The sequence below is a fragment of the Ammodytes marinus genome (genome assembly GCF_949987685.1).
Source record: "Ammodytes marinus genome assembly, chromosome: 22".
Classification (NCBI taxonomy): Eukaryota; Metazoa; Chordata; class Actinopteri; order Uranoscopiformes; family Ammodytidae; genus Ammodytes; species Ammodytes marinus.
Window position 1 is genome coordinate 16,176,889 of NC_137226.1, and position 20,643 is coordinate 16,197,531.

General features: G+C 41.7%; 1 protein-coding gene across 2 annotated transcripts; it reads left to right on the forward strand.

Annotated features, from left to right (window-relative positions):
- Positions 1-1,095: 1,095 nt before the first annotated feature.
- On the forward strand, positions 1,096-20,339 carry LOC307268425 (protein mono-ADP-ribosyltransferase PARP12). Of its 2 annotated transcripts, none has more exons than XM_080051054.1 (12): positions 1,096-1,409; positions 3,421-3,556; positions 3,785-4,523; positions 4,619-4,669; positions 4,787-4,913; positions 8,341-8,506; positions 10,264-10,384; positions 10,480-10,576; positions 10,679-10,757; positions 12,578-12,708; positions 13,142-13,293; positions 18,442-20,339. In XM_080051054.1, the coding sequence occupies exons 1-12, from the start codon at positions 1,138-1,140 to the stop codon at positions 19,020-19,022; spliced, it is 2,652 nt and encodes an 883-aa protein (XP_079907180.1). In that variant the 5' UTR covers positions 1,096-1,137; the 3' UTR covers positions 19,023-20,339. The 2 variants fall into 2 exon arrangements, with proteins under 2 accessions (XP_079907180.1, XP_079907179.1); XM_080051053.1 differs by having other exon boundaries at positions 15,344-18,507.
- The last annotated feature ends 304 nt before the right edge of the window (positions 20,340-20,643 follow it).

Genomic DNA, 20,643 nt, shown 5'->3' on the forward strand with positions numbered 1-20,643 from the left:
AAATTATCAAAGTAGGTCACTAATAGGCTACATGAAAGTCTCATGCTGGCAAAAATTCCACTAAGTTTATTGCAAAAACTACAACGGTCAAATTTGTTCTTCACAGGCCATACATAATCCAAAAATTTAGAATTAAATAAATTAAGTTGAATAACCAGCAAGCTACTGTATGTAGGCCTAGTTTAACTACTAGTTTAAAAGCCTACAATGCCATAATGTAGCCTGTCTCTATGTAGGCCTATGTGATTATTTATGTAGGCCTAGACATTTTCAGTGTATTAAAGCTCCCATATTATACACTTTTCGGTTCTATTATACACCATATTATATGGTCTTAGTTGTCCCTAATACGTTTTTCTTTAATTGTTTGCTGAAAAAAACTTTCAGATAATTTATTGCACTATGCTGATGTTCAGCTAATCTCACAATGGCCTATTTTTTAAAAAGAGTTGCAGCTCCCCTCGTAAATATACAATCTTTGAGCTCCCCCCGCCCCCTGTCCGGAAGCGAAGCCAGATACGCCTCGCCCTCTGTCTGTCAGGGCCGTGGACCAATAAGAAATAGGGGTGTGGGCTGCACAGTGGAAGCTTCTGGCTTTCCAGTTTGTGAGGTCAGAAAAGGGGAGAATTCTGACTGGAGTATATTGGGTGGGGGAGGGGTGGTGGTTTCAGAAAGGGGGAGAGTGAGAAAAGGAGAGTGTTATTTTTTTAAATATTTTGGCAGTCTCTAGGCACACCGTGGACCCATGGATATGTTAGAACACATTTAAAAAGTGCATTTAGCATAATATGTGACCTTTAATGTTCAGTGAAGAGATGAATTTGAACGTCTATAACATCTTTAATAGGACAGACTTAGAATATATATTAGAAATATTCCCACTAGGTTCAACATGATTAGGCCTACTCTTTGTAAAGCTTGTGAATACTGTCTGAGGTCATGTAACACAGGGGCGCCCTCAAGCGTTGGAGAGCTGCGTTACAACAATAACTCTAAAAATAGTTAAGTTTCGGTTTCCAATCTTCTGAAATGGGAAATGAAAGGGAACTGTTCTAACAACACCAGTGAAGCCAGCAGCAGTCCCTGTCTGGCTGCTGCTTCACTTCACTCAGGTAACGAGGGAAAGAGCGCTTTGTAATGGCGGCTGAAGTTTTAAAGGCCATCTGTGCCAGCCAAGGATCGGTTGAGACGGATTTCTTGACGTATAATCTCGGTTTGGGCGAATCGACAAATGAAATCGTCAAAAATCAAGAGAAATTTGCTCTGTGTTGTCCTTTCGGGCAGCCGAAGGTGGTGGCCAGGACCAAACTGCAACTGTGCCGAGTCAAAGACTGTCAAAGAGCCTGCCAGCGGCTGCACCTGTGTAAAAACTTCCTCTTCACCGGATCATGTCCTTACACCCAGACGAGGTAAATATGTTTGTTTAATAATGAATGCGGGAACATTTTTTTAACAATAAATAGGCCTTTTGGCCTGATGCAATGGTTGCTTGGTAGGCGGGTTTAGAGGGGACGTCTCCTTCAGAGATATCTCATTTGTTTTAAAAGGGCACATTTATTTATGAAATTCAAAACTTTACAGTAATTTTCTATATGTAGGCCAAAGTAAAGCTATTCAATTGAGGATAACACTGATGCGGGTTTGTTTGGGCGTTGTAGTGTAATTTAATGTGTTGCATAACATTTGCTGTAGCCTTACATTGTTATAGGCCTTCAGACAACTGCGGCCCCGTCATTAAAACAAACATTAACACCGTGTAGCTTTAAAGACTAATTTACAAAGATAAACAGCTGAAGAGTAATGGTCCGTCACACTTTAAAGTAGCTTCAAAGATAGAACAGTCAATCTTGGGGGGATATATAACCCTATGATGGGCTATAGGTTCACAGCATTGGCATGACTTGCACCTATTTTAGTACAGTATTTTATTGAGTAATGTATTTTAATGTGTTCTATGTGTGTGTGTATGTTGGATGTGAGTGGACCATCTGAGTCCTTAATAAAGATTATTATTCGAAGTGTAGCCTAACTCAGTGGTTCTCAATTATTTTCTGTCATGCCCCCCCTAGGGGACCGAAATTTTTTCGCCCCCCCCCCCCCTCCCCTAAATTGAAATACTATTGAGAACCTGCTAATATTTATTTATCTGTACAAAACGATTGTATGAGTTTCTGGCACGAGCATTCTGCATACAATCACCTTATTATCAAATTAGATAACAAAAATTAGCTGAGATAACTTCTGCAGCAAAAAAATTCAAAGTTCAGTTTATTAGCTCAATTTGTAACATTTAAACAAGACTACTCAGTCTGTGTGAATCTCAGGACAGAGAAACTAGAGCAAATGATTCACTGAGGTTTGCATTTCATTCAAAACATTTTTAAACTGTAAACATAGTTAAGGTGGTGTTTTTTTTATTATTATAGGCCAATATGCCTTCTGTGATGAGATAACCAATAACCATTAATGTTATTATTAGTCTATTTGCTTGATTTCTTTTTAAATAGCCTACAGAGACACTTGGAGACACATGTATACATTTATTTACTGTAAATCGCGGCCTTTCGCGCGGATATGTCCATACACAAGCACACATCGTGCTTGCTAGCAAAACAATTTTTTTTGGTCAGTTGGAAAGTCAGTTTTGGCGCCCCCCCTGACAACTCACGGGGGGCGCGCCCCACCATTTGAGAAGCACTGGCCTAACTAGTCAGATATGTCGTAGCATGTATTCTGGTACAATGATGACCTTTAGCCCTCTCAGCAGCCTATGTTAGAAGCTAAATAATATAGTTTTGTACCAGTCAAGTGGGAAACCCTCAAACATGTGGATTTCTACCTGTTTGGAGTTGCCACTAGGGTTTGTTTTCGCTTTTTGTATGTCCATTGTGTTTTAGAATATGAACACTACTTTGGCCTATGGTCTTGTGTGTTTGTCTCTCAGACTCTAGGTCAGCCTTGGAGCCTGTTAGAAGACACTTAGGTCAGCTGTATAGATAAAGCCTCATCTCCTTCTATTCCAGAATGTTATGGTTCACTGTGTTCAGCTCTGAACCAAAACATTGGTACGCTTGGTGCCCGAGGCGGGGAGGTGTTAGAGATAGCACAAGGTTAATACACAGCTCTCAGGAAGGGTTTGTCAGAATTGAAGTGCAAGTCACCCGAGTTGCAGTCCGGTTCTCCTTGGCCAAGCCTGTAATAAATATTGCTTCATAATTCATCCAAGTCTCCTGAAATATTCTTCCACCTGAGTTGACCTCCAACCTTAAAAGAACTTCCTTCACACTTTGAAGTTGGCCTTTTCATGATTTACGTTCTTAATCGTTCAATACTTTCTCCCTTCAGCTAAATTGAATGTATTGTAGTTACGAAACATTAAACTGATGACTGAAACTTGTGAATTGTGTTCTTCAACGATAGGAGAGGATGCATCTTCTCCCATGAGCTGCACTCTGCTCGTAATGAAGAGACCCTGAGGTTGCACGAGCTGGAGACCCTGAGCAGGACTGAGCTGTGCACCCTGCTGTTGCAGTGTGACTACACACTCCTGCCTCCCGTGAGTCTACACATCGTCGCTCACATGGGACCAAAACTAACAGTGTTTTTGTAATATTCCATACTCTGATTTGATTACACCGTACATAATACACACTTTATAGTAATCATCTTAAAGGAGATGTTACACATCACCACGACAATGTCTCGTTAGCTGTTTTCTTACATTCGATTTCTGCTTTGCTTGATTTTTACCATCTTCCCTTCTTTCCTAAACACCATCTACCAGGTGTGTTATGATTACAACAATGGTGACGGGGAGTTCGGCCGGTGTCAGGCGGGTCATGGTTGCGAGAGGCTGCATATCTGTGAGAGGCACCTGAACTCCGACTGCAGCTGCTTCAGGGTTCATGATTTTTCCGCGCCACAGCCTTTAAACCTCTTGCGGAAAAAAGGCATGCCAGACACCCTCATTTTCTCTCTGAAGCCCGTTTACGCAAACAAATCGGCTTTGAGGTTCCATGACAGAGGAGGCAACTCTGCTGCGGCCAACAACACTGAAGCAAGAGGGAGAGGGAGGGGGAGAGGCGGCAACAGGGGCGGCAGAGGCAACAGGGGCAACAGGGGAAATAGAGGCAATAGAGGAAACCAAGGCAACCAGGGCAACCCTCAACAGCAGAGACAAACCTCTTGCAACAGTGACTCCTCTGATCCCTCTGATGGCTGCGATGACCTGGATCTGTACACCGACGGGGGCAGCGACCTGACCTCCTCCACCAACGATACCTCTGCTGCTGCCGCCAAATTTGACTCTCACTCAGGCAGTGACGGCGGTCCTAGCCGGGAACAAACACAAAGTCCTTCTCAAGCTTCCACGGACCACAGAGGGAGAGGTGGCAACCGTGGCGACAGGGGCAACCATCAACAGCTGCCACGGACAACGAGTAACAACTTCTTTGCTGCCGTCGGCGACGATCTTAACAGTGATGATGGGCCGACCAGAAGGGAAAGGCAAAGGCCTACCAGAGGTACACTACGTCAGCTGCAAACGCTTTCAATACAATGGTATTCTGAGTGAAGTGTTCAAAAAATAATTTTATAATGCACTCTTTTGTCTGTTTAGATAAAACTGAGATATGCATGTACTTCATCAAAGGACACTGTATACATGAGGGTGAGTAATCCAATGATAGATCATCAATCAAAACAGCAATAATTACACTTATGTTTTTGTGTTCTTCAGATTGATCTGTTGACATTTGATCTTGCTTTACGACCGATGTGTTCTTAGAGCGATGTTTCAAAGCTCATCACAAGATGCCGTACATGTGGGAGGTCAGAGAGGAGGATAAATGGACCGCCTTGCCAGATAATGAGACGATCGAGAAGGACTACTGTGACCCTACAATAACATACAGGTGCTTAATGGGATTGCGGCGTTGTAGTTGTGGGAAGATGTTGATTTTAAAGTCAATTATTTCCAGGTGTATTCTATTTCCAATCATTTCGGTGTGAACTTTTAAATGGGAAAGTTTTCATGCAATATTCGAAAAGCAACATAAATTAATATAGCTCTTTTAAAAAGTATAGGATGTTTTAAGGAATGCGCTTATTCACTGGTAGATAAGACAATGGATACCACTCATGTATGTACAGTTAATAGGAAGCTACTGTACACACACAAAAGCCAGTTAGCTTAGCGTAGCATAAAAACCTACAATGATCTGAAATGGCTAGTGGCCCTAAGCTAACCCGACTGCTGCTAACTGCTTCTACATGTTTGTGGTGGTGTCGAGTGTGGTTTTATCTAACTGCAATAAATGTGATTAAAAGCAGGGTTCTCAACTTTTGGAAATTGTTTAGAGTGAGACAGAAGCGGATTTCCCATGCGAGCGCGCGAAGCGCTCGAGCGACATTTTATTGTGTGTTTATTTATTAATTTAAAGCATAATAATGGTTTTTAACACAAGTTCAGTTCAATATAATTTCTTTGTTTTAGTTAAAATATAGCCTATTGTAGTAATTTTATGATGAAAGTATAACTGGATTAATACCAAATGCCAGACTAGTGAGATGGGTGTAGGCCTAGGGTAGTTCTTCGGGGTAGTTATTTCAGTAAAACTCTTAGTTCAGTTCAGCAAATATGGATACTGGATATTACTGATGCTCGCTGTTGTAGCTTCGAGTGGCAGATTTTGAGGCCTTCAGGATAGGGGTTTTCTGGCTCCCACTTGAAGCACTGTGGCTCCACACCAGCCATTTAGACCATCATAATGGAGGACAATGTTCCTTCTAGGGCTAGTCTGTTTCTGGTGCTGGTGAAGACCAACCATGGAGAAGACTCTTTTGGCATCCGCATTTGAATGTGGGAGCACTAAAACCAACTTAGCCCCTCAACTAGCAGGTGAAAAATCGAAAAGCAAGTGCAAAACAAAAGCATTATTAGCTATGTCTTATGGGCTTCATGAGGGGCCTCTAAGGCCCCCACACACATACAGGAATAAACTTTATACATGTAAATTATATACTGTTCATAAAAAGTAGCTTTCCACCCTGTATCTGTTGCAATGGGCCCCTCCATCATATAACATGGGTCTGCAGACCAATCTTCTGAAATGTTTTTACAGTTGCAGAGTAAAGAGTGCTGCCTGTTTAAGAAAAATAATGTTCCTTCTGCAGCTCAAGATTTGATTTAAATCTAAATTTTCCAGATTGATTTTTCAGATTGATGCATTTTACTTTAAAACTGTATCAATTTTCTTCCAGGGGGGCATGCCCCCGGACCCCCCAACAAGGTACAGGATATCTCCCACAGTATCCCAAAATCCTGTGGGAAACACTGACTCCCTTAATATGTTTATGCCAGTAAACGTATGTATCTTTGCGGAAAAGTCAATGTAACTGACTGGATAGGGAGGGGGGCGGGGAGGCTTTAAGAGTCTGGGCCTATTATCTCATAATCCGTCTATGAACCAACTAGTTTCCACAATCTTTTTTATTTTTGCGGGGAGCATGCACAAGCATTATTCATAGAAAAAAATAAATGTGGGGGGCCCCACACAGGGTCTTGAAACGGGCCCCGAGATCGTTAGGACCGCCCCTGCACGCTTGTCGTGTAGCCTGACGAAACGCTGCGCCTTCTCTCTGCCCGCTCGGCTCTCGCAGAATGCATTAGTGGGCGCAACAAACGCCACGGCCCGTGTGAAACGGCCTTAACTACTGAACGAAGGAAATCAAATTAGTTTTTCCCCCAAAAAACGAATGAGTTTTTCCCCAAAAAACGGGACAAATTGTGTCCCGGGAGAGATTTTTCTTTCCTCGGGACAGCTGGTGAAAAAAGAGAACAATTTCGGGAAAAACGGGACGGGTGGCAACCATTGATAGTAGGCTATAAATAAGGTGGCAACACTAGGTGATGGTGGTGAAGGCCAGGATTTATCGAAGCTATAGGCTATATAAAAAAAATTGTTTGGCAGAGTTATAATTTGCGTGAGAAATGCAAGGTGTGGCGTGGAGCGTGTGAATTGCCTGAAATGCGTGTGTCTCACTCTCATTGCGTGAGGGTTGAGAACCCTGTAAAAGGATTACTCAAAAATATGTGGAACAACGCAAGATGAGTCAAACTTTACTGGAGGCTTTAGAATTACACACCAAACACTTTTTAATCAAATCTGACAGAGCCCTTAGCTTTTAATATTAGATCCAATTTCTAAGAAAAACACAATTTAATAGACATAAATCATTCAGTAGGGGAGAACGGGGTAAGTAGGCACACTTTTTACTCTACTGAGAATTGCTCATCACCTAAACATCTTTCGATAGTCAGTCCTACATTACATTGAAGCTTAAAGTGTTGGCTTGAAATGTGTACCCCTCACTTTTTCTATCTTATTGTAATAAAGAAGAAATTAATCATCAAAGACACCCTAATACATTGTGACAATCAACCCCATCAAGGGGTCGGTTGTCATACACTATTGGGTTGTTTGTCACAATGTTATCTTAATGGGAATAATCTTGAACAGAAGGAAAGAAAGTTGAACTAAATTTGAAAATGCAATTGCATTGTCAAGTTGACAAATAGGCCTATATAACTTACTGTAGCCTTGGCAGATTGTCTAGTTTGGGATGCACTGGGTTGTTTTGATTTTGTTGCCCTTTTTTCCTTTGCATGCTAGCTGCCTTTTCCTGCTCTATTCTTTCCTTCTCTGGGGTGTCAGTGAGGATACAGCTTGACAATGTATTTCGTTATTGGGTTCCTTTTCTGGCTGTAGCCTTTGGATAACTTGTGACAACCAACCCCCCCAAAAATGTGACGACCAACCCCAACTTGAATTTTTTGCTAGCATCATCAATGCCAACAACCATCTGACAACTGATTAGCTTGCTAACCACAATCTAAACTATAGTTTACCCTTCACACTTTTTATGGGTAACAAGTGTTTTGTTATAAACCCATTCTGTAAAAGCCTAGAAGAAAAATACTGAGGAGCTAAATATTTTCAATTTGAAATGAAAAACACAAACAGTCCTCTCACCTCAAATTCAGCAGTCTAACTCCAAGGAAGACTATGTAGGTGACCTCTTATCCCAATTCTGGATATTTACATACCAAAATTTCACAGACAGCGCCTTCTGGTTCCGAGATATAACGATTGTGACAACCAACCCGTGTGACAAATTACCCCGTTCTCCCCTACCAATCAATGACATATCAGCTATGGAAAGGCCAATATTGATCGGTTGTTTTAGCATTGGTAATGTGTAGTGCAACAGATGTCTTGCTTTCAAACTGGTCTGAATAATATGAATTAACAGTTTTCTAATTCATTTTGCTGCCCATAGTGGAAACGTCGAACGGATACATTTTGACACGATGACCCGTGGTGTGAACAAAGTACGGCGACTCTCTACCATTAACGCTCTGCTTCAGCCAGACTTCATCCACACCACCCAGTGGCTCTGGTACTGGGAGGATGAGTTCGGAAAGTGGAACATTTACGCAGCAACTGTGAGTAACTGTCTGCATCGGTACTTGGTTTGGTTTTGTTTTTCTACTTTCCTAAGTTGTGGCTTAGTGGTGGCTTAAAGAGCACCTATTATGCTTTTTCAACTTTTATGACCTATAAACGTTGTTATAATGATTTATAGTCATGTTTAACCATACTAAAGTTTGCAGGAGGGGGGCGAGGGGGCGGAGAAGGACAAAACCGAGTGTTGACAGAGAATGCTGAGAGCGCCCATGAGAGGAAGAGTTTCCCGAAAATCTACATAGTTTTTAGTGCTGTGATTCGTGTCAGGTTGCTCTATAGTGGTCATTAATGAGAAATTAAGACCAGAAAAGTAGTATAATAGGAGATCTTTAACAATTAGATATTTTCCTCATAGGATGGTACAGAGCTAAAATAGAGTGAGTGTTGGACTTACATGCATCATGTGGACACATCACAACTCCAAATACATGCTATTGTTGCTAACTGCTGGATGTTTAAATAGTCTAAATGTTTGCTGACATGTTCGTGTTTTGCATTTTGAAGGTTGTGATGATAGCTGTTTTTTCCCTACGTTGGGAGATATTAGTTATGTTAGGCTTCAGTATATACGGTAAATATTCTGAAATAGGGTTGTCCCAGTATCCACAATCTGCAACCGATCGAGGCGTGTATTGGCCGATCCCATTTGTTACTCTCCAATAACGCCTCATAATAATAACATTGCAATTATCCCTTGTTGAAACACTGAATCGGTCCCTAGGAGTGACTTGGCAAACAGCAGAGCAGCATGAAAGCACAGCAGCAGCCAACAGTTTAATTGTAAGTTAAACTTGCACTGAGCTGGTGCCGTGAAAGGCGTAGCTATAGTGGAGCTGATGTTGGCCAAAGATGGTCACTTGGTTTCAGGGAATTTTTTTTTAAGGACGCCACATCTCTAGATGCCATCCTAGAGTGAAAACACCTCACTGCAGCAACCTGTGAACGCGAAGACATTTTCACATCTGAGAAAGAAGTGATGCTGTCCAATCTTTGTTTTGATGTGAACATGTTTATGTCATTAACTTTTTTAGTCTTCGGATGCAAGTCTGACAATCGTTGGAGCAGTGTCACATTCAAACTTTTTAGAGGGACAGGAATGGAAAAAAGTCAATTTACTCCAGGAGTTTCTCTTCCACTCGCGGTCTACTAAACCTTTTCTGAACTGACAACTGAAGTACATTTGGTTACATACCTCCGGGACTCCTATATCCGGTTTTATCTCGTATATGTTATAGTAAACTTTCTTTTAACCCTGCTATGTTTTCTTGCTTAAGCTTATTCACATGCACATAGCATTTCAGTTTTAATCTTCTTTTGTATAGGTCTACATGCAAATAACAGAGGCAGAGATGAGCAGGAGCGGAGATTGTATCCAGATTGCATGAATTTAAATTTGCCATGCTCAAGTTGGCCTGATGCACTAGGAAATTAAGTTTTAAAAGCATTTGGTGGGGCCCCTTCAGCTGAAGCTGATCAAAGTCGAGCACTTCCTAACAATATATCATTTATCCTCCAGGTTTACACTTTTCTAAACAAAATTAAGTGAAAAAGTTCAGAATATTAAAATTCTGATTAAAATCTGCAGATCTCCACCAGAATTTAATCTTGGAACCTACTGCATGTTCACAAATTTGACACATGCTAAGCTAAACTAAGTAGTATTCATATTTAGCGTACATGGTTAGACAGAACATTGCTGTCCACTTTTCTCATCCAACTCTGAACTTACTTGCAGGCTGCTGAACACAAACAAGCAGACATGTCCAGCGATCAGCTGGAGCAGAAGTTTCTGGAAAATGACCAAGATGTGGTGGAGTTCACGGCCGGCTCACAGGCCTATTCACTCAGTTTCCCGGGTAAACGTAGTAGCTGATCTATGTGTGTGTAGTTCTGTGCAATTCAAGGTGTTCACACAGTGTTATACCCGAGTCGTCTTTTTTCACCCATTCAGACATGATACAAACAAACAAGCGTTATGGCACTAAGCGACTTGTGAAAAGACTTCCCAAGTTTGTCTCCGCAGCCGATGTCCGAACAGCGAGAGTGAGGTACCACATCCACAAATACACCGTGTTGATCTCGCTTGATGAAAGCATTTCCCCGAAACCACCTCACAGTAAAACTAATCTTAGTTTTCTTTCTGACCACAGAAGACCTGTTGGTCAAGCCAGTTTCACCACTGTGCCAGACCACTGGGACAAGACGCAGATTCCTCAAACAGGATACAAGGTATTGTGAATACACCACACATTCAAACGGCATGATACCGTTTGTGCCCAGCCTTCGGAAGTATTTCAATGTATGTAATATTTAATACATTAGAAAAACAAGTTTATAATTGTTTGTGTCTGAATGTTTTTTTCCTGATGGAAAGGGGGAAAAGTCAGTGAAGTGTTGTTTGGCCGCAACCTGGAAATCTAAACATAACATAAAAACTATGAACATCGAAATGATGACGTGCAGACATTTTAGTCCCAGCTACATACTGTTTATGGTCATCATAATTTGTACAGCCTAAATAAGCGTCGTGGTAATAAGTTAGTGATCTGTCCTGTACTACTAACATGGACTAAAAAAGTGACTTTGAAAAACCACAGCCACATACTTTGGCAAAGTCCATTTAAAGGTGTCAAGGACTTCAATATTTTTCTAAGCTGTTGCTGGACCATCATCTGACTTTTTTTCAATTTTTTTTCTTTAATGAATTAGCATTTGATAGGTCCTTAAATTAAGTTATGCATTGTATTGTTGGAAGATTGTGTCCACCATCAGCAAGCTTTTTTGTCATCTTCCCACTATGCATGCACTACAAACTCAGAAATGACTATATTATATGCAAAGGCGCCAGAGCTACCGTTTTAATATGCATTCAATGAACAATAACAAAGCTTTAGAAAATATCACATTGTTGGCCTTCATCTATACTTTTCCTATTGTGGATAAAGCATGTTAAAAGAGTAGTGAGGAGAGTTAAACTGGGTGACCTGTTGCTTCAACACATGTCACTGTTATTTATTTGCAGTCAGTTCCACATTAATGTGTATTGATCCGTTGCTGGACTGTTAGAGTAATGTTGGATAAAAGCTATAGTGCTAACCTATATCTGAAAAATTTAAGTAGCGCCGGCTTTATCCGGATGTTGAGAAAAACAACTGCCTGGGAGGAATGAAAACCACTTGTGAGAGAAATCTCTCAAGGACACACCCAGTTTCAGGGACGTCAAGCACGCAAAACTAGGCCAATGACATCCACCTGCTGAGCCAAAGAGCAGTTCTGATCCAACCTGCATTTCCAGCAGGAAAAGAAAATAGTAACTGCAGCAGCAGTTTTGATATCTAGATGTGCTGACGTGGACTGTCCCAGGCAGGGAAGGCAATAAATACTGCAATACTGCTACCAGCTATAATAAAAGCAAAGCATTCACACATACACTCAATGACCGCATGTTACACAAGTAGTTCAAACTGAGGCAACTCCCTCTTGTAGATACCCTGCAGAATGAGAGTTGTAGTGACAACGGTCAAGTGAAGTGCCGTGCTACAAGAAAAACAAAAAAAAACATGGATTGCTTTGAAAAATTGTTGGTAACCGCAAAAGAGTAACTGACTTAAAACAGGCAAGCAAAGTTGTGACCTTCTAGTTTTGCTAATTACTTCAGAAGGGTGTGTTTTATCTCACAATTTCTGCATATTTTTTTTTCCTTTGATCATTTGGGGTTGTAGCTCAACCAGACTTTTTTTTTTTTTAAGATATTTTTTGGCATTTTCAATGGTTTATTTATAGTGCAGAGAGACATCATATGGGGCAGAGAGGGGAATTACATGCAGAGAACTGATTCAAATTCGGATTCGAACCGGGTCTTCTGCAAGAATTGAGCCTTCTGGGGGGGACGCTCTAACCACTACACCACGAGCGCCCCTACCCAGCTTTTATTATCCTGTTGGCAGACAACTCGCAACCTCAGAAACAACCTCAGAAATTGCTAGAAAATTGGCCATATCCACCTTTAAAAAATAAACTCCCTTTTCTCTTCTATATGTTTTTTCCAGCGAATCCCCCTGCAGCGCTCCTCAGATGAATTTAATGAGATTGAAACTCTTTTCTGTAAAACCATGAGAGGCTTTGACATAGTCAAAATCGAGAGGATTCAGAACAAAGCTCTCTGGGAAGTCTTTCAGTGGTAAGTATTAGGTTATGTGTTCAGTCTGGAAACTTAATTCCAAAAAAACATTTGTTTCACATCCTTATTCCAAACCTTTGTTTGACATCTTCTTTACTGGGTTATCATAGTATCAGCTATGATAACCACTGCCTGGTCCATCCTGGGCACCAGGAAACACCAATAGACGTTTATTATTATTAATCTCAGATTTTGACTAAGTGATATTGATAACAATCTCCAGAATTGCTGTCTCCACCTTTTTAAATTGATAATATTGAGACAGATTACATTATTTTTAACTGTTGTATACTTGTTTTCCTGTTAACCATTGAGCGTTTACCATTATCTTCTAAAGTCCATGTCAGTATCTGTTGAGCAAAATGTGCATGTTCTCATTTTACATTAGCACCCATTCCTAAATGTAGCCTTGATTTATTTTTCCTACATGAAGGCAGAAGAATCAGATGAAGGGAAACAATGCTGCAAGTAATGTGACAGAAAAAAAGCTTTTTCATGGTACTGACTCTAAACACGTGGACGTCATCTGCCACACTAACTTCGACTGGAGACTCTGTGGAACTCATGGAACCGCTTTTGGCAAAGGTCAGTTGAAGACATATACTACTTAGTCTTACTCCTATCCGACTTTGAAGCTGTATTGTCTGAGAGTGATATGTTTCGGCCCATGACCTTGGTCATAGCTTCCCTGAATTCAATAGATAGCAGTTTTAAATGTGGTGCCAAACATTTGCGAGGTTCAGCTTCACAATTGTGAGGATTTGCTGCTTCTCTTTAAAGTATAGTGTAGTAAAGATTCCCATTCTCTTATTTTGACAATTCCTTTTTCTCTCTTACCCACTCACCTCACGTCCTGATTATTAGCACTGATTGGTAGTGATCCTCACAATATGTTCACTGCTCATTGACCTGATAAAGTGCACCTGTTCTCTCCCTATATAAACATGGCTCACCCTTTCAGTCACTCTTTTGTAGATCATCACACGAGGCGGCAAGATTCATTGCCAACCCATCTGGGTTTTCTCTCAATTGTTTGAACTGGATGAATAAATCATTGTTAAAATTCAAGTTTTCTTCACTGCATTGCATTCTGACCGATGCCCATGAAATGGCAAACCATCCTTTCTGAACCTCCTCTATTTAACATGGTATTTTGAGCCAGAGCTAGGCTATTGTCATTGATACAGACATCAGATGAAACCTGTGTGATAGGTGCTTTGTGTACAAGCACCTACGTACAAGAAGAAGGACTTCAGTGTGGCCCCTCTTAAGTCCTTACCTGCTCTGCCGACAATTCTACATGTCGCAAATAACCCAAGAGGATCCGTTCCATCTTCCATCTTTATTCACAAAGTCAAAACCACCGTCCCTCTGCATATTGCACTTTATGTCTTGGATGTATTAACCTCACAAAGGTCGAATGATTACCTGGATTAAAGAAAACCAAAGTTGTTGGCGCTGCGCTGGGTCACATTAAGGTGTGACAAGTGTGACCTGATAAGATTGTGTCACCTGCAAAAGAAGACATCTGCAAATACAGTGTGAAGTCAATCAAGGATCCCACTGTCTTGCTGGTCCTGCTGTAAAACACTGTATCTTGTCACATCTGTCACATGCCCTAACAAACTTTCACCATCTATCATGCCTTTACTGCTAGCCAGTTAGCACTTATCACACTTATCCTGTGCTATCTCTTCAAAAGAAGTAAAGGCATCTACAAGGCATTCCATTACCCTCCACCACTGCTGCTCATATGTTTCAGATTAAATTCACTTTATCGCTCATAAAAAAATACTAAAACAAGCAAAGATGAACAGCTTTGGTGTGGACATGTCTGCAATCCCCAAAGCCGGTTCTATTTATCTGAAGAAATGTGCAGTTCCACTGGAGCGTTGGAGGTCCGTTGCAGCACATTGATCAGCTCAAATGGGAGTCAACCATCCAATTGTACTAGATCCTGCTCACAAGGTGACAAAACTGCTCATTCATGGCTATGATGAGAAACTCCATCACACTGGTTCTGAAAGACTTTTTGCCGAAATACATTTTGAGAGGAAGAGAAGTTGTATGCAGCCATCAGCGCAGATGTGCTTCAGGCCAGAGGAGGATTGCGAAACCAATTATTCCAAATATGGCCTACCACTCGCGTCAGCCGACAATGTTGGAGACATTCACAGATTATTGACGGATCACTTTTGGAAAAACTTCTCCAAATCCTACCCAGCATTACTTAGACATGACACATACTGTATGGCAACTGGACAAACCAGATCTATAGTTAAACTCCATTGTGATGAACATTGACTTCCGGCTTCAAAGAGCAATTTGGCCTGTAGGAAAGCTGACCCATCTCCTGCCAAGGATATTATATGGTTTGATCTTTTATCATATTTCTCACTAGAAATTTGGGTACGGCTCTTGTAAAGATTCCTATTCTCTTATTTTGACACTTTTTTTTCTCCTTTACCTCCTAACACTCTCTTTGCAATCCAATAACCATACTTTCTCCTATGTAGTATGGTAGAAAACATATTACATATGATCAATTAATTAAACAAATTGTTTGTTGCAGTCCCTGACATGGTTCCACCTAGTGTATATAAAAATTCTAATCTCGTTCTGTGTCCAAACCCAGGTAGTTACTTTGCCCAGGACGCCAAATACTCCCACAGCTACACCGGTAACTCTGATGTCCGATCCATGTTCATTGCATGGGTTCTGGTGGGACAGTACACCAGAGGGTCTTCAGACCTCGTCCGACCTCCTTCCAAGGACAGCGGGGAAATAAACTTCTACGACAGCTGCGTAGACAACGTTTTAGACCCCTCCATCTTTGTTGTGTTTGAGAAGCACCAGATCTACCCAGAATACCTGCTGCACTACAAAACCTCAGATCTGCCTGTCTTATCGATTGGTGCCGTGTCAGTACCAGCATCAAGACTGGCCCTGGCACCGAGACCAGCCCCAATGCCGACCGTGGCACCAAGATCAGCCCCAATACTGGCACCGGCATTGATACCAGCCCCAAGGCTGGCCCTGGCATTGGCCCCTGCACCAAGACCTGCCTCCCAACCCAGTGTGTCAATGTTTCAACCCAGAAAAGCATCTTACCAACCCAGCACATCGTCTGAAAACTTCTTAGATCTATCTATCTTAGAACTTGAGAACAGCCTTGAAGCAATGCCAAGCTTTTCCCCCAGGCCTCGCCCTGCCACTCTCCCCAAGCCGTCAGTACCAGCACCAAGAGCAGCCTTGGCACCGAGACCAGACCCAAGCCTTGCAACGGCCCCGGCACCGAGACTAGCACCCCGACCCAGTGTGTCATTGTTTCAACCCAGCACATCCCTTTACCAACCTAGCACAGCGTCTTACAACTCGATAACAGCCTCATGCCAAACCAGTACAACCTCATACCCATCCAACACAACTTCACACCCACACAGCACATTATCCCCACCCACTCCTGCCCCGCGTGCCATGTTGGCGGCAACTGCCCGCCCCACCCCGTCCCCGGAATTGATTTCAGAACTCAAGAACAGCCTTGTAGCAATGACAAGCTTTGCCCCCAGGCCTCGCCCCGCCACTCTCCCCAAGCCGTCAGTACTAGTATCAAGAGCAGCCCAGGCACCGAGGCCAGCCGCTCAACCCAGTGTGTCAATGTTTCAACCCAGCACAGCCTCCTACCAGCCCAGCACATTATCTTACAACTCGAGAACAGCCTCGCCCCCGGCCCCCAGCCTATGTCCCCCCCCTATACCATTGCGTCGTCACCCCTTCTAGCCCCCCACACACACACATTTTCTTACAACTCAAGAATAGCCTCGTACCAATACCAAACCTCACCTTGGTGAGTGCCCCCTTGCTGTTATTGGTTGAGGGTTCAACACCCTCTACCTGCTCAATTGGTTGACGCCCAGAAGCCCCCTGACGGAGCTTAGATAAACACACATACACTCATTCTACACTGTGTGCACAATTATTGGGCAAGTGAGTATTTTGGCCATATCATAATTTGTATGCATATTTTCCAACTTTAAGCTGTGTATACAGTTGAGTGCTTATTCGATTTAAGCATACCAAGTGATGTGTATTTGCGTAATGAGTTAAGGTGTGGCCTAAGGAGTTCAACACTCTATATCAAGGTGTGCATAGTTATTAGGCAGTTTCTCTTTCTCAGGCAAAATGGGCCAAAAAAGAGGTTTAACCGACTCTGAAAAATCAAAAATTGCATAAAGTCTTTTAGAGGGATGGAGCACTCTTGAAATTGCTAAGATATTGGGGCGTGACCACAGAACCATGAAACGTTTTGTTGCAAATAGCCAACAGGGTCGCAAGAAACGTATTGAGAAAAAAATACGCAAATTAACTGCCAAAGATTTGAGAAGAATCAAACGTAAAGCTACCAGGAATCCATTATCCTCCAGTGCTGCCATATTCCAGAACTGCAACCTACCTGGAGTGCTCAGAAGTACAAGGTGTCCAATGCTAAGAGGCATGGCCAAGGTAAGGAAGGCTGAAACCCGACCACCACTGAACAAAACACACAATTTGAAACGTCAAGACAGGGCCAAGAAATATCTGAAGACAGATTTTTCAAAGGTGTTATGGACTGATGAGATGAGAGTGACTCTTGATGGACCAGATGGATGTGCCCGTGGCTGGATCAGTAACGGACACAGAGCTCCACTTCGACTCAGACGCCAGCAAGGTTGAGGTGGGGTACTGGTATGGGCTGGTATTATTAAATATGAGCTAGTTGGACCTTTTTGGGTTGAAGATGGCCTCAAAATCAACTCCCAAACCTACAGACAGTTTTTAGAAGACACTTTCTTCAAGCAGTGGTACAGGAAAAAGTCTGCATCTTTCAAGAAGACCATGATTTGTATGCAGGACAATGCTCCATCGCATACATCAAAGTACTCAACTGCATGGCTAGCCCGTAAAGGCCTTAAGGATGAAAAATTATGACATGGCCCCCTTCCTCACCTGACCTAAACCCTATTGAGAACCTGTGGGCCCTGCTTAAACAGGAGACTTACAGTGAAGGAAATCAGTACAGCTCTCGGAACAGTGTCTGGGTGGCTGTGGTGGCTGCTGCACAAAAAGTTGATCGTCAACAGATCAAGAAACTGACAAACTCCATGAATGACAGTTGTGACAGTTATTGAAAAGAAGGGTGGCTATATTGGTCACTGATTTTTTTTACATGTCAGAAATGTTTATTTGTAAATGTTGAGTGGTTTTATCATTCTCACTTTAACAGATGAAGATAAATAAGTGAGATGGGAAAATGCTTGTTTTTTCATTTAGTTGCATAATAATTCTGCACACTAATAGTTGCCTAATAATTCTGTACATATATTTATTCTCTTAAAAAAGTCAAAACCTCACTTTTACTTTCTTAAACATTCAGGTTTAGGTTCATTTACATTTTGGATTGACCGAGAGCACTGTAGTTGTTCAATAATAAAATAAATCCTCAAAAATACAACTTGCCTAATAATTGTGCAGACAGTGTAGTGAGGCAGAAGTGATCATTGGGAGGGATTATTTCTGTGGTACTTTCATGAAAATGTTTGTATGAAACTGATACTGTTGGTCGGATTTATACCTTTTTTTTTTAAATTTAACAATTGTCTGATGATAGATAATGAAACAATTTGTTCATGGCAGTCCCTTGCATGGTTCCACATAGTGTATATAATTTCAATCTTGTTCTTTGTCCAAACCCAGGTAGTTACTTTGCCCGGGATGCCAAATATTCCCACAACTACACTGGTTACTCTGACTCTGTCCAATCCATGTTCATCGCAAGGGTGCTGGCAGGACACTACACCAAAGGGTCCCCTGACTTTGTCAGACCTCCTTGCAAGGACGGCGGGGACATCAACTTCTACGACAGCTGCGTAGACAAAGTTTTAGACCCCTCCATCTTTGTTGTGTTTGAGAAGCACCAGATCTACCCTGAGTACCTGCTGCAGTACAAAACCTCTGGGCTACCCAACTCATTTACCGCATCAGTACCAGCACGAAAACCGGCACCGGCCCCAGCACCGAGACCGGCCCCCCAATCCCGTCTGTCAATAAACCAACCCAGCACAGCCTCTTACCAACCCAGCACATCGTCTTACAACTCAACAAGAGCCTCGTACCAACCCAGTACGACCTCATTCTTACCCAGCACAGTACCTTATAGTACAGTCTCGAACCAATACCCAAACACCACAACAGTTAGCCCACCCAGGCCATTAACTCCACCTTTCCGCCCAAGCCCAAGCCCAAAAGCAAAGCCTGATAAATGTATCATCTGTTAGTGACATAGGTGAAGTGAGGGCAAGTGTTGCTTCTTTTTCTGGATGAGTTGATAATAACACATGATGAAGCCTATGCAGAATGCGTTGGGTGCATTTAGTGTATAGATAAATATATAGCTAATAAATAAGTAAAGTATGCAATAAGTAGAGCGACTATTATGCAACACATGATGACACAAACTTAAAGTGATTTTTCATGTGAAAAACCTAAACACAAAAACAAAGTAATAAAAGAAAAATGAATAGCTGCCGACTTCATGGTAGAGAAGTTTCCATCCAGATGTATCAATTTCAGACATGTTTCCAGAAATCTTGTAGAAAGAAACAACAACAAAGCCACTTCTTTCTAGCCACTACCATTATATGAATATTAGGAGTTAGTGCGTGAAGATAAACAGCTGGTGAAGCTTAAGTCTCCCGTCGGTTGTCATTGAAACTCTGCATAGGAAGATGGCTTAGCGAAATGACAAGATTAAATTTGCACCTGTCAGAGTCCAAATTTTGAAAAAACAATAAGGAGAATATGGCATTTGTTTGTTTCGTGTAATAATTTAGAGAAATTATAGCATTCTAATCACACGCATGTAGGACCATTTTGTCTGCCGTTAGTTTTAGTGTTTTTGTTAACGTTTGTCACATACTGTATATAGGTCCAGATTGATTCACTAAGCTTGTTTCCATTGCTTCTCTGTTGCGATTTGCTTCTATGGTTATGACAGTTTTTAGTATATCAGTCACAGCTTTGCTGAGGACATTTAAGACACCACAATGCCATTTAAATACTTTTGTTCAATAACTGTAAAGGACGCGTCACATATAGTAATTTCTTAACGACTTCATCGACCAGTTTTTTTTGTTTCGCACAATGTTTATGATGCACCGCTTTTGATCATTATCATCACTTTCAGATTTTGCATATCAGTTATTTTGCTTCATATCACTATTCAACTGCAACTTAAAACGGAAAAGCCTTTCCCAAATTATTGCACTGTTTGCTAGCACTATTATTGATCATTTTTACATGGCCTTGTTCGTTTCAGTTAGAGCAGCGTTTCTCTCTTGGTCTTTCTCGGTCTTGTCTTTATAAGTGAATTGAAAACGCCACCAACTGTCAGGTTGTTGTGCCTCTTAGTGAAATGAGGCAAGGCATGAATAATGATCAATATGGCTGGCGTTGCTTCCTCTGACATTATACATTAGGCCTACACATTAGCCACCCCACCACCACCACATCATACACACATACTTTACCTACACTAATACTCTGTGCAATATCAATGATTAGTTACACTACGCCTCAGATGTTTTGACTTTTTTCAGTGATTTGTATTTCTGTATCAAAATAAAGATATTAATTTTTTCTGAACCAGAAGTAATTTTTCCATTTCACGTTGAAGTGCTTAGTTAATATGCTGGCCATTTATTAAATTACAAGATCACCAAAACCCTGGTCTGGATTTAGTACAAACAGTGCAAATGGGAACTCTCCTGCAGATCTGTCTGGACTTTCTCCAATCTCTGTGGGTAGGAGCCCGCCAAAAAAATGCCTGAGCCAATCGGGCTGTGTACAAACCCAACATTCGTCCCTTATAGTGGAGGCAGCTTCTGATTGGTTTGTTTC

Excerpts from the sequence above, each read along its gene's own strand:
- LOC307268425 (XM_080051053.1), top strand. The coding sequence starts at position 1,138 with ATGGCGGCTGAAGTTTTAAAGGCCATCTGTGCCAGCCAAGGATCGGTT. Across the intron at positions 4,524-4,618 it reads AAGGCAAAGGCCTACCAGAG|ATAAAACTGAGATATGCATG; the intron begins GTACACTACGTC and ends TTGTCTGTTTAG. Across the intron at positions 4,914-8,340 it reads GACCCTACAATAACATACAG|TGGAAACGTCGAACGGATAC; the intron begins GTGCTTAATGGG and ends TGCTGCCCATAG.